General features: G+C 43.1%; 1 protein-coding gene across 1 annotated transcript in view; it reads right to left on the minus strand.

Annotated features, from left to right (window-relative positions):
* Positions 1-17,856, minus strand: part of LOC106578330 (proline-rich protein 12) — a 60,513-nt gene that overhangs the window by 16,637 nt on the left and 26,020 nt on the right. Inside the window, exons 5-11 of the mRNA XM_014157027.2 lie at positions 17,439-17,669; positions 16,574-17,240; positions 7,925-8,373; positions 7,650-7,766; positions 6,724-6,854; positions 4,087-4,547; positions 1,556-1,675 (exon numbers count right to left, since the gene is read on the minus strand). Of these exons, the coding sequence (XP_014012502.2) occupies positions 1,556-1,675; positions 4,087-4,547; positions 6,724-6,854; positions 7,650-7,766; positions 7,925-8,373; positions 16,574-17,240; positions 17,439-17,669 (2,176 nt within the window). The remainder of the gene's footprint in view (positions 1-1,555; positions 1,676-4,086; positions 4,548-6,723; positions 6,855-7,649; positions 7,767-7,924; positions 8,374-16,573; positions 17,241-17,438; positions 17,670-17,856) is intronic.

Here is a 17,856-nt window from a genome sequence, read left to right on the forward strand (position 1 = left end):
CTACACTTGTGAGAAACAAGTTTCGGTTTATTTCATAACCATCATTCAGTTGATACAATTTTACGCTTCATGAGGGATAGTTCAAGACTGGTTGAAAGGGAGGTAGACAGGCGGAGTAGAGAGATGAATGAGATTGAAAGAACCTGAATTCTAGCCTAGTGGTTAGCGCGTTGGACTAGTAACTGAAAGATTGCAAGTTCGAATCCCCGAGCTGACAAGGTGCAAATCTGTCGTTCTGCCACTGTTTCGAGGCCATCATTGAAAATAAGAATTTATTCTTAAATTGAGATATGGACAATTGACAAGGTCAAAGTTTCCAGTGCTTATGTCAAAATCCTTCTGGGTAACTTTACCTTTCATTGTAAACAAAAAATACATTTTCCAAACACCTGATTACAATCTCAACTTCATTAGTTCTTTAGTTTCAACCATTTGAAATGAGTAGCTAAATAACAAAAATAAAAGTATTTTGAATAATAGGTTGATTAGCAAGTATCTGCTTGCTCATCGTCCTCACCAGGGTCTTGACATTGAGTGCAGTTCGGCGCCATAACCAACTTCAGTGGGCAAATGCCCACCTTTGATGGCCACAGGCACGCTGGAGAAGTGTGCTCTTCATGGATGGGTCCCGGTTTAAACTGTACCGGAAGATGGCAGAGAGCTTGTATGGTGTTGTGTGGGTGAACAGTTTGCTGATGTCAACGTTCTGAACAGAGTGCCCCATGTAGGCGGTGGGGTTATGGTTTGGGCAGGCATAAGCTATGGACAACGAACATATTGTATTTTATCGATGCCAATTTGAACGCGCAGAGATACCGTGACGAGATCCTGAGGACCATTGTCATGCCATTCATCCACCAGTCATTCATTTTACGAAATTAAAATGAAAGACAGATTATCCTGCAAAATCAGCAGGATATGGTGGGAAATAGGCTAGTAGAAGTGCCATCATTCTTTAATTAATTATATTGTTAATGTTGTCTTTGGTCTGCTTATCAATGAACAAACCCCTTTTCCCCCACTCTTAATTAAAAAAATAATAATATTGTTAGTACATACGAAAGTTTTACAGCGCATTAAGTTTCAAATGCATGTATTTTAATATGACTATTTTTAACAAAAGAACACCTGACTAATAAAATATTTTAAAATCAGTCATCTTCCTCAAATATGGTCCGGAGAAGAGGATGATGGCCCATTTTTTGCGAGAGTGATGGAATCTAATTTGATTGGTCATCAACTCAAACCTTAAACACTTCATTCAGGATGAAGAGTTAGCAGGTTAAAGCTAAAGCATTCGTTGCCATAGAAATGTACCTGGCTGAAAGGTGAGCCACCTTCGTGTCAACGATTATCCCAAGTTAAACAAGGAATTGACCAAAGTTAGCACGGTAACTTCTCTATCCAGCTTCGTGGTTCACCCCTCAGGGCTGTGTGTGTATTGTGTGGAGTGCGGGTTCTGCGTTGTGCTCTCACCGTTTGTGTCCTCCAGGGTTTGGATCATGTCGAGGTCCAGGGCCGTGTGTGTGTGTGTGTGTGTGTGTTGAGCGCTCACCTTCTGTATCCTCCAGGGCTTGGATCATGTCGGGGTCCAGGGCCGTGCTGACCAGCATCTCCACATAGCTCCTGAACATCTCCCGCATGGCTCGGTTGTTCACCCTGCCTTGCATTGTCACTGCATAGAGGTCAACACACACACACACACACACACACACACACACACACACACACACACTTGTCACAATACCTGTAGCACAATATTCAGACGTATCATGGCAAGGAAATTGAGAAAAAAAGGCATAATGGTTTCTTATGTTGTAGCCCAGAGTCACATTTGTTTCATCTAACAAGCAATAGCACACAATGTAACATAACACTCCTACTAAATGACCAAAGAGCTTAGTCTGCATTGTTTTCCTTTTTGCCATGGAAAATGTTGTACTATATTATCGTGACAACCCGACACACACAGCTCTACCTATTTGCCAAATACATTCCTGAAAGCTTTTATTTTCGTCTTCCCTCCTATTCACTGCCTGGCGCACCAAAACAAAGTGAGCCATTCTATTCCATTTATTATAGGGCAGATACAGACACATATCACTACCCATCACAGAATCCCTCCACCCAGTTGGACTGCACAAATACTGATACATATAGGCTAAACAAACAGTGCCTTCAGAAAGTATTCCCACCCCTTAACCTTTTCCATATTTTGTTGTGTTGCAGCCTGAATTTAAAATTTATTAAATTGAGATTTTGTCACTGGCGTACACACAATACCCCATGAAGTGAAATGATGTGTTTTGAAAAAAAATTAAAGCTGAAATGTCTTGAGTCAATAAGTATTCGATCCCTTTTGTTATGGCAAGCCTCACCAAGTCACTACAAAGATACAGGCGTCCTTCCTAACTCAGTTGCCGGAGACGAAGGAAACCGCTCAGGGATTTCACCATGAAGCCAATGCAATAATAGTGTTTAACATAAATGTTGAATGACTAACTCATATCTGTACCCCGCACATACAGATAATTGTAAGGTTTCTTAGTTGAGCAGTGAATTTCAAAACAGATACAACCACAAAGACCAGGGAGGTTATCCAATGCCTCGCAAAGAAGGGCACCTATTGGTAGATGGGTAAAATTTGTATAAGCAGACAATTAATATCCCTTTGAGCACAGTGAAGTAACTAATTACACTTTGGATGGTGTAACAATACACCCAGTCACTACAAAGACATAGGCGTCCTTCCCATCTCAGTTGCTGAAGAGGAAGGAAACCGCTCCGGGATTTCAGCATGAAGCCAATGGTGACTTTAAAACAGCTACAGAGTTGAATGGCTCTGATAAGAGAAAACTGAGGATAGATCAACAACATTGTAGTTATTACTCCACAATACTAACCTAAATGACAGAGTGAAAAGAAGGAAGCTTGTACAGAACAAAAATATTCAAAAACATGGATCCTGTTTGCAACAAGGCACTAAAATAATATTGCAAAAAATGTGGCAAAGAAATTCACTTTTTGTCCTGAATACAAATTGTTGTTTGGGGCAAATCCAATACAACGCATTACTGAGTACCTCTCTCCCTAATTCCAAGCATAGTAGTGGCTGCATCATGTTATGGGTATGCTTGTAATCGTTAAGGACTGGAGAGTTTTTCAGGATAAAAATAAAGAAACGGAATGTAGGCAAAATCCTACAGGAAAACCTGGTTCAGTCTGCTTTCCACCAGACACTGGGAGATGAATTCTCCTTTCCGCAGGACAATAACCTAAAACACAAGGCCAAATCTAAACTGGAGTTGCTTAAGGCCAAATTCTCGCTTACTAAGAAACCAGTGAATGTTCCTGAGTGGCCGAGTTACAGTTTTGACTTCAATCTGCTTGAAAATCTACGGCAACACCTGAAAATAGTTGTCCAGCAGGGATCAACAACCAATTTGACAGAGCATGAAGAATTTTGAAAAGAATAATGGTCAAATGTTGCACAATCAAGGTGTGGAAAGCTCTAAGAGACTTACCCAGAAAGAGTCACAGCTTTAATCACTGCCAAAAGGTGCTAATACAAAGTATTGACTAAAGTGTGTGAATACTTATGTAAATCAGATATTTCTGCATTTCATTTTCAATGAAATTTGCAAACATCTCTAAAAATATATCTTTTCACTTTTTCATAATGAGGTACTGTGAGGAGATAGATGGGTGAGAAAAATATAAATGTAATCCATTTTGAATTCAGGCTTTAACAACAAAATGTGGAATAAGTCAAAGGGTATGAATACTTTGAAGGCACTGCGTTCCAATTGGCACCGTAATCCCTTTATAGTGCTATACTTTTTTACGAGAGCTCCAAAGGGCTCTGTTCAAAAGTAGTGCACTATATAGTGTAACTAGCAATAATCAGTACAAAACTGCTTCACAAAATAACAAAGTATTACAGGCTACATTCCCGGACAGTTTATGACTAGTCTCAATGGAAATAGCTTTTTACTCTGAGAATCTCCATTGAGAATGCGTTTTAGTCCTGGACTAGGCTTAATCTGTGTCTAAGAAACTGGCCTACAGGCAAAAAGCGCTTCTTACTCTCATCCTCGCTGGCTGCCTCCTCAGATGAGTCGGAATCAGACGACGAGGGGACCCCCTTCAGCCACTTCCTCTTTTTCGGAAGAGGTTCCGCATTGACCTTGGCTGGCTTCGACTTGGGAAGGCGCTCTACCTTCTTCCCTTTCTCCACTCCCCCTTTCTTCTCCTTCTCCTTCCCTCGTTCTGTCGTTGGCACTGTGGCGGTCCGTTTCTCGGGCTTCTGAGACGGCAGCACACTCTTCTCTTTCTCTCTCTGCTTCTCTTTCTCCCACTCCTCTTTCACTACCGCAGCCGCCTTCTCCTTTTCTCGCTGTTCGTTCTTTGCCCTTGTTCTCTCCCTTGGCTCACGCTGCACCGGCGCTCGCGCCGGCGCCACTCGCTGCTCCCTCTCCACCTTCTCAGCTCGAGGCGGGGTCTGGGTGGTGAGAGGCGGGGACGCCATTTTGGGGAGGGCCTGTTGCCTGGTGAAGAAGAGTAGAGATTTGAATAAAGAGAAAGCAACCATATTTCAGATGCCCAGTTCTATAACCACCCACTTCCAACCAAATAGATGACTACTAACCCTAATTTTGTGGGGGTCATGCCCTCTCACCCCCCTAGCTGGCAACTTTTTTCAGTATGCTGGCTACTTCAGATTTTTGGGAACACACTGGATGGCTAGATGGAAGTACAAACACCATGTTAGCTCTTTAGGCTAGTATTTTCCTCTTATGCCTTGTCCTTGGACATTCAACAGGACAGCACGCTCTGAAACATATATTTAAAAAGGTACAAGTAATAAACCTTCCAGACATATCTTTCGCTGTCCTATGAACTGTTCAATGACAAGGTAGAAGAAAACCTTTGAGAAGTGAAGGCATATACAATGTACAGCTGAAGTCGGAAGTTTACATATACTTCGGTTGGAGTCATTAAAACTCGTTTTTCAACCACTCCACAAATGTCTTGTTAAACTATAGTTTTGGCAAGTTGGTTAGGACATCTACTTTGTGCATGACACAAGTAATTTTTCCAACAGTTGTTTACAGGCAGATTATGTCACTTATAATTCACTGTATCACACTTCCAGTGGGTCAGCACTTTACATACACTTGACTGTGCCTTTAAACAGCTTGGTAAATTCCTGAAAATGATGGCATGGCTTTAGAAGCTTCTGATAGGCTAATTGACATCATTTGAGTCAATTGGAGGTGCACCTGTGGATGCATTTCTAGGTCTACCTTCAAACTCAGTGCCTCTTTGCTTGACATCATGGGAAAATCTAAAGAAATCAGCCAAGACCTCAGAAAAAAAGTTGTAGGCCTCTACAAGTCTGGTTCAGCAATTTCCAAAACGCCTGAAGGTACCACGTTCATTTGTACAAACAATAATACGCAAGTATAAACACCATGGGACCACGCAGCCGTCATACCACTCAGGAAGGAGAAACCTGTCTCCTAGAGATGAACATACTTTGGTGCAAAAAGTACAAATCAATCCCAGAACAACAGCAGAGGACCTTGTGAAGATGCATGAGGAAACAGGTACAAAATTATCTATATCCACAGTAAAACGAGTCCTTTATCGCATAACCTGAAAGGCCGCTCAGCAAGGAAGAAGCCACTGCTCCAAAACTGCCACAAAAAAGCCAGACTACGGTTTGCAACTGCACATGGGGACAAAGATTGTACTTTTTGGAGAAATGTCCTCTGGTCTGATGAAACAAAAATAGAACTGTTTGGTCATAATGACCATCGTTATGTTTGGAGGAAAAAGGGGGAGGCTTGCAAGCCGAAGATTACCATCCCAACCGTGAAGAATGCGGGTGGCAGCATCATGTTGTGCGGGTGCTTTGCTGCAGGAGGGACTGGTGCACTTCACAAAATATGTGTATATATTGAAGCAACATCTCAAGACATCAGTCAGGAAGTTAAAGCTTAGTCGCAAATGGGTCTTCCAAATGGACAATGACCCCAAGCATATTTCCTAAGTTGTGGCAAAATGGCTTAAGGACAACAAAGTCAAGGTATTGGAGGGGCCATCACAAAGCCCTGACCTCAATCCTATCGAAAATGTCTTGCCAGAACTGAAAAAGCGTTTGCGAGCAAGGAAGCGTACAAACCTGACTCAGTTACACCAGCTCTGTCAGGAGGAATGGGCTAATTGAGTTTGTACACTTCTGACCTACTGGGAATGTGATGAAAGAAATAAAAGCTGAAATAAATCAATCATTCTCTCTACTATTATTCTGACATTTCACATTCTTAAAATAAAGTGATGATCCTAACTGACCTAAAACAGGGAATTTTTACTAGAATTAAATGTCAGGAATTGTGAAAAACTGTATTTGGCTAAGGTGTATGTAAACCTCCGACTTCAACTGTACATGTCTAAAATAAAGCCATTTTCACACAAGACCGATGGCTATAGGCATGTATATTATTGTTTTGGCTTCATCTAGCTCCGTTTGTGACTTTACCTTGCCTCACTGGCTTGCTAGGTAATCAATTCTCTGACGATAACCATCTGATTACGTGTTAAATTGCACGAGGTGCATTTGAAGTTGCACGTGCATGTATCCACTGCTAGGTTTCTGATGAAGACCTACGCATGCATCTTTTCATGACGCGGTCGGGAAATGGGTGTATAGATGGGTACCTCAGTCCGGATGGTCTGTGCCAGGGTCGTCGAGAACACACTCTCACATAGTCCTTCTTGTTGATGTTCTCCAGGAACTTGACGTACAGGCGCTGGTACCGCCTCTTGGCGTCTCCAAAGTAGCCCAGATACTAAGAAAAAGAAAGAGCAGCCATTTTGTTTATTGGGATGCCTAATAGCTACTTACTTAACAGATAGTCATCCTGGTGTCCACACAAATCAGCGGGTCTGTTCCAGGTCATCTTTATTGCAGTCGTGCTGCACAGTTTATTTGGTTCTATATTCATAGTGTCTCAGAGTAGGAATGTTGACCAAGGACCAGATTCCCACTGTCCATTTCTTATCATCTAAAATGAAAAATAGTCAGCGTGCTGATCTAGGAACAGTTTTAGATCTCAGGAATCACATTAATATGATATAGCACTCGTAAGATGCTCAGCGACTGCAATTAAGAAGACCTGAAACCAACAATCACACAGTCGGACAAAGCAGTGATCTTCATGTGGAACCTTAGGCACCTAATTGTGGAAAAGGTACTGGGAGAGACTATCCGGACTTGTCCTATGCAACGCTCATTTTAATTTACGAAATGTTTAAGACATTTTCCGACGCGTGCCCTGCTGATAGACAGAAACATGCATTCTGTGTTGACATTGAGCAGTGATCTTCATGTGTTGGGTCTGTGGAACACAAAATTAAGAGTACAGATCATTGTATGGGAAAATATACAAGTTTCTGAGAAAGATCATTTGAAAAATACAATCGTATTGAGTAAATGTATTTATTGAGATGAAAATGCAATGAATTGAAGGTTCTTTGTTGATGTAAAAATCAATTTACAGATTAAGGTTGTGAGGTCCGGTAACAAGAAATTCTTTGAAGGGTATGAATAACACTGTGCCGGGTGGACAGACCGACTGACTCACATTGCTGGTGGCACAGAACTGCCTCTGTCTGTTCTTAATCTCGGGGCTGAACTTCTGCAGCAGGGCTTTCTGCACCCTCCAGATGGGGGGAGGTTCTCGACCGGTCTTCAGGGCCAGCTGGTGAAAGAGGGGTGAGGGATTTAATACAGTACATACTGAACACACACTCAATCAACTTATGGAACAGATAGATTGTTTCTCAATATAGTCTAACTGTTGATCTGGTGGTTAGTGATGCCTTTCTTTTTTTACACAAAAACGCAAAACACACATACCTTCATAGTTCCGATGTCTTCTACTCGCACCACAAACTCGTCCCTCTCTCGGAAAATGCCTTCCCCTCCACTCTCACTCTTGTCATCCTCGCTCTCTCCAGCAATGGCGGCGTCGTCCTGCTTCTGGGCCACGTGCAGCGAGGTGACCTGAGGGGCGGGGGCATCTTCCGGGGACGCGGGGGGCTCCAGTGCTGGCTCAGGGGAATCTGATGCCGGGGGAGTCTGGGAGGAGGGAGGGAGTTTGGCAGGAGCAGGAGGAAGAGAAGGAATGGAAGGAGGGAGGGGGCTCGGAGGTTGGGACTGCTTCTGTTGTGCCGCCTCTTGTGGGGGCAGGGGTGATGAAGGGAGAGAGAGGGGAAGTAAGGGGGAAGGCGGGGGAGAGGGAGAGAAGGACTGAGCGGGGGAGACGGAGAGAGGGGAGGGGCCGACTGGTGCCACTGGTGCGGAGGCTGGAATAAAAGGAGATAAGTGGTGATTTTTCTTCAAGAATCAAAATGCGACTTCACATCATAATATTTTTCAGATCATAGAATATTCTGTCAATTCTCACATTGACACTACATGGGGAGGAAGGATGTTTAACATGCTTTTCAAATTTGTATCAAACACTTTTAGACCTCTACAGTGCATTCAGAAAGTATTCAGACCTTGATTTTTCCCGACATTTTGTTATTTTACAGCCTTATTCTAAAATGGATTAAATCATTTTTTCCCCCTCAACACACAACACCCCACAATGACAAACTAAAAAACATTTTCTATAAAGTTTAGCAAATTTATATATAAAAAAAAATAAAAAAACGGAAATAACATTTGCATGAGAATTCAGACCATTTACTCAGTACTTTCTTGAAGCACCTTTGGGAGCGATTACAGCCTCAAGTCTTCTTGGGTATGATGCTACAAGCTTGGCACACATGTATTTGGAGAGTTTCTTCCATTCTTCTTTGCAGATCCTCTCAAGCTCTGTCAGGTTGGATAAGGAGCGTTGCTGCACAGCTATTTTCAGGTCTCTCCAGGGATGTTCGATCCGGTTCAAGTCCAGGCTCTGGCTGGGCCACTCAAGAACATTCAGAGACTTGTCCCGAAGCCACTCCTGCGTTGGCTTGGCTGTGTGCTTAGGATGGTTGTCCTGTTGGAAGATGAACCTTTGCCCCAGTCTGAGGACCTGAGTGCTCTGGAGCAGGTTTTCATTAAGGATCTCTCTGTACTTTGCTCCTTTCATCTTTCCCTCAATCCTGACTAGTCTCCCAGTCCCTGCCGCTGAAAAACATCCCCACAGCATGATGCTGCCACCACAATGCTTCACCATAGGAATGGTGCCAGGTTTCCCCCAGACATGACACTTGGCATTCAGGCCAAAGACTTTCTTGGTTTCATCAGACCAGAGAATCTTGTTTCTCATGGTCTGAGAGTGTTTAGGTACCATTTGGAAAACTCAAAGCGGGCTGTCATGTGCCATTTACTGAGGAGTGGCTTACGTCTGGCCACTCTACCATAAAGACCTGATTGGTAGAGTGCTGCAGAGATGGTTGTCCTTCTGGAAGATTCTCCCATCTCCACAGAAGAACACTGTCAGAGTGACCATCGGGTTCTTGGTCACCTCCCTGACCAAGGCCCTTCTTTGGAACCACCAGCTCAGTGTTCTTGGGGATCGTCAATGCTGCAGAAATGTTTTGGTACCATTCCCCAGATCTGTGCCTCGGCACAATCCTGTCTCGGGGCTCTACGGACAATTCCATCGATCTCAGGGCTTGGCTTTTGCTCTGACATGCACTGTCAACTGTGGGACCTTATAAAGACAGGGGTGCCTCTTTCCAAATCATCTGAAGGATGATCAATGGAAACAGGATGCACCGGGGTGTTACATTTCGATTCTCATAGCAAAGGATCTGAATACTAATGGAAATATGGTGTTTTTTTATATTTAATACAACAAAAATATTAGCTGTTTTCATTTTGTCATTATGGGGTATTGTGTGTAGATTGATGATGAATTTGTTTTATTTAATCCATTTTAGAATGTAACGTAACAAAATGTGGAAAAAGTCAAGGGGTCTGAATACTTTCCGAAGGTACTTTACATGCCTCCTGTAAAACACTATGATCGGTGACCGTACATGATACAGACATCTTGGTGTCGTTATAGTGTGTTCTAACATATGGAGTATGTCTAGATTCTGAAATATAATTTCTCACATTAATTTATTCAACATTAAAAATATTAATATCTCAAAAGTACCCGATTTTATTTTGTTCATTTTACGGAACAATATACTTTACGGGTACTTTTGAAGTTATGATAAATGTTATGTGCACAACCAACACAGTGAATGGGAAAATTGATTAAAAGGAAACTTCTTCTGTTGCCGATTTGCCGAATGTGCAATCCTAAACAAGGGCTGTGATTGGTTAATGACCTATAAATGTCCATTTCTATGTATAAAATGGGTCATATCGTCCAAAGTACCAGAGCCCACTTTAGAAGTGGAGTGTTTGAAGAGTATATTGTTCCAAACAATGTTTAAAAACTATACTTTTGAGATATTAAATATGTTGAAAAAAATGTATGTGAAAAATTGTATTTCAGAATTAAGACCTACTCCATTTGAGAGCCCACTATAATGCAGGATTCCCCAAATGGCAGCCCGAATTTGGCCCACTGGGGATTTTATTTGGCCCACGCAAGTTTAGCAAAAAAGTAATAATTAGTTGGACATAAGACTGTAAAAACACCAGCAAATCAGCTCCAAGTGATTAACATTTTGTAAATCTGTTCAAGTATTACCACGCATAGAAGAGATATGCGATAGTACACAAATGAAAGCAAGGTTTGAAATTATGTTTTAGTCAAATATTAAAGCCGTTTGGACTTCTTGCAGTCAATTTGCGGTATACAAATACATTTAACTAATTTAGCAGAGAACTCTTATCCAAAGCAACTTACATGAGCAATTAGGGTTAAGTGCCTTGCTTAAGGGCACAGACACATTTTTCACTGAGTCAGCTCAGGGATTAGATCCAGCAACCTTTCGATTACTGGTCCAACACTCTTAAATGATTGGTAATTACGTTCCTGCCCATCTGCTGAAGAAAAGGAAAATCGTCCAACAGCTGAATCTAGTTGATGATCTTTGCTATAAGGAGTATAATTACACCAAGATGTCTGTATGATGTATGGTTTGATTCACAGATCATAGGGTGCTTACAGAAGGCATGGTTAGGTCTAAAGTGGGCCTAAAATAAACAATGTTTGTGACACAAATGTAAAAAGCATGTCAAAGATCCTTCCTCCCGATGAAGCTTCTATGTGAGAATTTCCAGAACAACCTGAGATACAAAACATATTTTGGGGCTGTCTTGGTGTGGAATAGCTCAATGGGTATCTATCGTTCATTTAAATAACCAAAAACAGCTGTAAAGATCAGTGGGTCTGATTTAGTTCAAGCAATCAGAAATATCATAACAATTGGGCTATCGTTTGTTTTAATCAGTTCTTTACTATGTGTGCACAGGACCGAATTCTACAGCAACTGCAAAGCCAGAGGCTAAAATAATTATTTTTCATGAGCTATGCCGTGAAAATTAATTTTAAGAAAAATGGGGCATGAGCTGAAAGAACAAGGCTATGAAGAAAAGTATTGTAATAAATAAGACATTTGTGGTTCCACAAAGAGATGCACAATAGAACAGCCTACATACATTCTCTGCCAATAAAACATATAGGCTGTCAATACCAGACGATAGTCGATTTCATATCCGATATTATGGGACAATTATGTATACTATTAAATCTCAGCCAAAATAGTGAATATGTGGGGAATGTCCCAAAGTGATCGTTTGCAACATCCACTACCTGACCAAAAGTATCGAAAAGTACCGCTCAAACATCTGATTCCAAAATCATGGACATTACTATGCAGTCGATCATGGCCCTTTGCTTCTATAACAGCCTCCACTCTTCAGGAATGACATTTCACTAGATGTTGGCACATTGCTGTGGGGTCTTTCTTCCATTCAGCCACAAGAGCATTAGTGAGGTCGGGCACTGATGTTGGGTAATTAAGCCTGGCTCGCAGTCAGCGCTCCAATTCATCCCAAAGGTGTTTGATGGGGTTGAGGTCAGGCCTCTGTGTAGGCCAATCAAGTTCTTCCACACTGATCTTGACAAATCATTTCTGTATGGACCTCGCTTTGTGCACAGGGTGTCATGCTGAAAGAGGAAAGGGCATTCCACAACCTGTTGCCACAAAGTTGGAAGTACAGAATTGTCTAGAATGTCACTGTATGCTGTAGCGTTAAGATTTCCTTTCACTGGAACTAAGGGGCCCGAACCATGAAAAATAGCACCAGACCATTATTCCTCCTCCACCAAACTTTACATTTGGCACTACGCAGAGGGGCAGGTAGCATTCTCCTGGCATCCGCCTAACCCAGCTTTGTCCATCGGACTGCCAGATGAAGTGTGATTCATAACTCCAGAGAAAGCATTTCCACTGCGCCAGAGTCCAATGGCGGCAAGCTTTATACCACTCCAGCCGACGCTTGGCACTGCGCAGGGTGATCTTAGGCTTATGTGCAGCTGCTCAGCCATGGAAACCCATTTCATGAAGCTACCGACAAAAAGTTGTGCTGACACCGCTTTCAGAGGCAGCTTGGAAATTGGTAGTGGGTGTTGCAACCGAAAAATATGATTTTTACGCGCTACGGGCTTCAGCACTCTGTGGTCCCGTTCTGTAAGCTTCTGTGGCCTACCACTTCGCAGCTGAGCCAGTGTTGCTCCTAGACGTTTCCACTTCACAATAACAGCACTTACAGTTGACCGGGGCAGCTCTAGCAGGGCAGAAATTTCACTAACTGAATTGTTGGAAAGGTGGCATCCTATGACGGTGCCACGTTGAAAGTCACTGGCCATTCTACTGCCAATGTTTTTCTATGGATATTGCATGGCTGTGTGCCCGATTTTATACACCCATCAGCAATAGGTGTGGCTGAAATAGCCGAATCCACATACATTTGAAGGGGTGTCCACATACTTCTGTATATACAGTGCCTTCGGAAAGCATTTAGACACCTTGACTTTTTCCACATTTTGTTACATTACAGCCCAGTTATAAAATGGATTAAAAAAAAATACAATCTACACACAATACCCCATCATGACAAAGCAAAAACAGGTTTTAATTCTTGGCAAATTTATAAAAAAATAAAAAACAGAAATACCTTATTTACATAAGTATTCAGATCTTTTGCTAGACTCAAAATTGAGCTCAGGTGCATCCTGTTTCCATTGATCATCCTTGAGAAGTTTCTACAACTTGGAGTCTACCTGTGGTAAATTCAATTGATTGGACAGGCACACACCTGTCCATATAAAAAAAGGTCCCACAGTTGACAGCGCATTTCAGAGCAAAAACCAAGCCATGAGGTCGAAGGAATTGTCCGTAGAGCTCCGAGACAGGATCGTGTCGAGGCACAGATCTGGGGAAGGGTACCAAAACATTTCTGCATCATTGAAGTTCCAAGAACACAGTGGCCTCCATCATTCTTAAACGTAAAAAGTTTGGAACCACCAAGACTCTTCCTAGAGCTGGCCGCCCAGCCAAACTGAGCAATCAGGGGAGAGGGGCCTTGGTCAGGGAGGTGACCAAGAACCCGATGGTCACTGACAGAGCTCCAGAGTTTCTCTGTGGAGATGGGAAAACCTTCCAGAAGGAAAACCATCTCTGATGCACCAAATCAGGCCTTTATGGTACAATGGCCAGAAGGAAGCCACTCCTCAGTAAATGGCACATGACAGCCTGCTTGGCATTTGCCAAAAGGCACCTAAAAGACTCTCAGACCACAAGGAACAAGATTCTCTGGTCTGATGAAACCAAGATTGATCTCTTTGGCCTGAATGCCAAGCGTCACGTCTGAAGGAAACCTGGCACCATTCCTACGGTGAAGCATTGTGGTGGCAGCATCATGCTGTGGGGATGTTTTTCAGCAGCAAGTACCTGGGAGACTAGTCAGGATCAAGGCTAAGATGAACAGAGCAAAGTACAGAGAGATCCTTGATGAAAACCTGCTCCAGAGCGCTCAGGACCGCAGACTGGGCCGAAGGTTTGCCTTCCAACAGGACAACGACCCTAATCACACAGCCAAGACAACGCAAGAGTGGCTTCGGGACAAGTCACTGAATGTCCTTGAGTGGTCCAGCCAGAGCCCGGACTTGAACCCGATCAAACATCTCTGGAGAGACCTGAAAAAAAGCTGCTCTGTCAGGTTGGATGCTCCCCATCCAACAAAGAAGAATGGGCATAACTGTCCAAATACATGTGTGCCAAGCTTGTAGCGTCATACCCAAGAAGACTTGAGGCTATAATCACTGCCAAAGGTGCTTCAACAAAGTACTGAGTAAAGGGACTGAATTAGGGATGCTCGATATACCGATGAACATACCAGAAATCCGCCAATATTTGCTAAAAATGCCAACATCGGTATCGGCCCAATGTCTAGTTTTACGCCGATGTTAAAGGTACCATGCATACCTATAGATGACGTAATGACACCACGTAAAATGTTGCACTACACGTGCAACACAGCATTCCTAACCTAGCCCACAATGTCTGCTGTGTGGATCGAGAAGTCAACAAGTCGAGCATTCATTTGAAAGAGAAAGAAAATTTCAGCGAGGCAACTCAAAGGCGAAATCCAATTAAGCCAAGATAATGGAATTCATTCCCCCGTTCTTAAGGTAATGGGATTCATTCCCCCGTTCTCTGTCGTGGGTGATGTTGGCTTTCGCCGACTGGTCGAGCACCGGTACACACTACCAAGCGCACCATTTTTCAGATGTTGCCCTACCGGAGTTACACAGTAATAGCGTCTCTGCAATTAACTTCACGACATACATATTATGGAATGCCGTTTCTTTGCGTGTCAAAAAAGATACAGTAGCACTGTCAAATCTGCACAAAAAAGTCTGCAAACAAGCAAACACCGGCCACGAACGATGTGTTTACAATACCGTGTTGGTAATAAAGCATAATTTGTTCGACCGCAACTTCTGGGGTAGCTAGCTTTAGCTTGGTACCTAGCTAGCACCAATACAACCAGCCTGAAAACAATGACCAGTAGAAACTACAGTCATTTTCATTATTCTTAGTAATGATTTAGGAATCCATGTGAGTAGGTATTAGCTAGGTTGCCACTATTTGTACGCCTACGAAAATTCAACTTCAGTTCATGAAAATAGCTACTTAACCCTGTTGCCAAAAGATAGCTTCATCTGGCTAGTGAAGCTCAACCGGACCGGGTTGTGAAGCTAGCCACAATAATGATTAGGCACAATAGTGGAATTTGCGGTTTGCCTTCAAAATAAAAAAGTGTCATTGACAGTGATGCAAATGAACACAAATTGTAGAATTATGTCATGTTTTTTTTTGAAGGCTAACCGCAAAGTCCATTATTGTGACTAATCCTTATTGTGGCTAGCTTCACACAGATGGGTCCAACCACCATTTATCAAATAAGAACTGTCTTATAAATTAGGGTTATTTTAGATGACACCTAGCTAACTATAGCTACTGAAACAGATTGTCGTTTTGCTATGTTTTTGGGGAAGAACATTGTTTGCATACATGAGCTAGCTAGCGAGACAACTTTACCAGCATCAAAGCATACTTATCGATGAATCGTTGTGACATATGAAATACGAGTGAGTGTAATCGATGTGTAATAACTACGTAAAAAATGAATGAACGCTTTAAATTATTGTGTGACGTGCAGTCATCTTCAGGCCCTGATTGTTCAACAAGCTTATTTGACAGGTCAAAGTGTAATTTGACGTGTAGCTTTTTTGACACGCGAAGACCCAAACGGCGTTCCAAAGAAATCCTGGTTGAGAATGAAACGACTGAACAATGAAATAGCAAGTAAGTGAAAGAAATAGGTGTTGATTATGTTTTACTGGTAATGGGGGCACACATAAATGCCAACAAAATAACTTTTTGGTCAGTGTGTGTGTGTGTAACCTTTATTTAACAAGACACGTCAGTTAAGAACACATTGTTATTTACAATTGGCCCGGACGACGCTAGGCCAATTGTGCCCTGCACTATGGGAGTCCCAATCACGGCCGGATGTGATACAGCCTGGATTTTAACCAGGGACTATAGTGACGCCTCTTGCACTGAGAAGCAGTGCCTTAGACCGCTGCGTCCATGTGTGCGATAACTATTTAACTGTACTAGAATGCTTAAAAGGCCGCTAAAATTGTAAATATCAGTATCGTTTTTTTAGGCAAGGAAAATATTGGATATCGGCCAAAAATGTCAGATCAGTGCATCACTAGTCTGAACAATTATGTAAATATGATATTTCAACTTTGCACAGTTTTCTAAAAACTATTTTTTTCTTTGTCATTATGGGGTAGTGTGTAGATTGATGATGAAAAAAACCATTTAATCCATTTTAGAATAAGGCTGTAACGTAACAAAATGTGGAAAAAGTCAAGGGGTCTGAATATATTCCAAATGCACTGTATAATAATGTATTTTCTGCTGCAATAACTTTCATTAAAAAGTTTATTCTCCTTTTGCAATACCGGTATTGGCAATCATCGATGACAAGATATGATCTGTATCGGCCCAGTATTTCCCTTACCTTCCAATCTGGGTGCACCAAGTATCTCCAACTCTGGCTCCTCCTCTTTCATATCATTCACTTCACTTTCATTATCACCCCCTCCTCGCATCTTCCTCTCTTCCTCCTCATCATCATTCTCCTCCATCTCCTGGTCCTCTCGCTGTAGTACTGCCGGCTCGGCCGCCTGGGGCTGGGTGTGAGGGTTGTGTGAGGGGGGCTGGGGGCTAAGGGCTGGGGGCTGCAGGGTGGTCGGTGTGAGCGGGGCCTGGCTGGGTTGGTCTTGGGACTGGGGTGGGGGAGAAGGCGGGGGCGGCTGAAGCAAGGCCAGCTGCGGCGTGTCGTAGAGAGCCGAGATGGCCGAGGAGATGCTTTTCTGCAGGTCCTGGTTCTTGCCCACCGAATCCTCCTCGTCTGAGGAGAACGAGGGCAGCGTCTCCAAGTTCCTCTTCAGCTCATCGTCCAGGGTGCGCTTGCAGGGACTGGGGCAGCCCCCTAGGCCGCTGTTGCTCTTGCCCTCACCGAACTGAGGCAGTGTTGGAGGGGGTGCCGGGGACAGGGGACAGAGCCCTTCAGATTTGAGAGGGGAGACGTCACTGTTTCCTGATTGCATTTCCAAGCCCGGAGGTCTCTTTCCCGACTTGAGGAAGTCCATGAAGGAGGCCATGCAGCCTGATTTCTCATTCCCCTGAGAGAGACAGAGAGGGAGAGGTTACGAGGGGAATAGAGAGAGCGAGAGAAAATAGACAGTTCATGAGAGAGGGAAATACTGGTTTCCCTCTTCATTTGACCAGCTACGGCTACTTTTTGTCACATACAACACTCAGGATTAACCATAATAGCTGACTGATTGAGTGGCCAAACAGAGAGTCTAATCGTCCCTTACCCTTCCATCCATCCCCTCGCCATCCACTCCGTCACTCTGTATCTGGTTCTTCTGCTTGCTCTTGTCCTGGGTCCTGTTGGAGTCTACCCCTTCGCACAGGGGTCCAGGACTTAGGCCAAGGGAGGGAGCAGAGCCCACTGAGCCGTCTGATAGAGCAGGGTCCGTGCCGGACAGAGAGTCTGTCCTCAGCAGGGCTTCGGAAGAGGACATGGAGCCGATGGGCAGTTTGATCTAAGACAGGAAAAATAGGGGAAATGTTTGATTAAAACACCAATAGAGTAAAGTACAATACAGTAAACTTTGCTATTCCCACCACCTTAAAGGAACATTACACTCAAATTAAAAGTTGTCAGATGTATTTGGAACTCAAAAGAAGTCTGATGTCCTGATGCATTCGCATCACATGTCATCGGTTATG

This window comes from Salmo salar, chromosome ssa19 (assembly GCF_905237065.1).
Source record: "Salmo salar chromosome ssa19, Ssal_v3.1, whole genome shotgun sequence".
Lineage (NCBI taxonomy): Eukaryota > Metazoa > Chordata > Actinopteri > Salmoniformes > Salmonidae > Salmo > Salmo salar.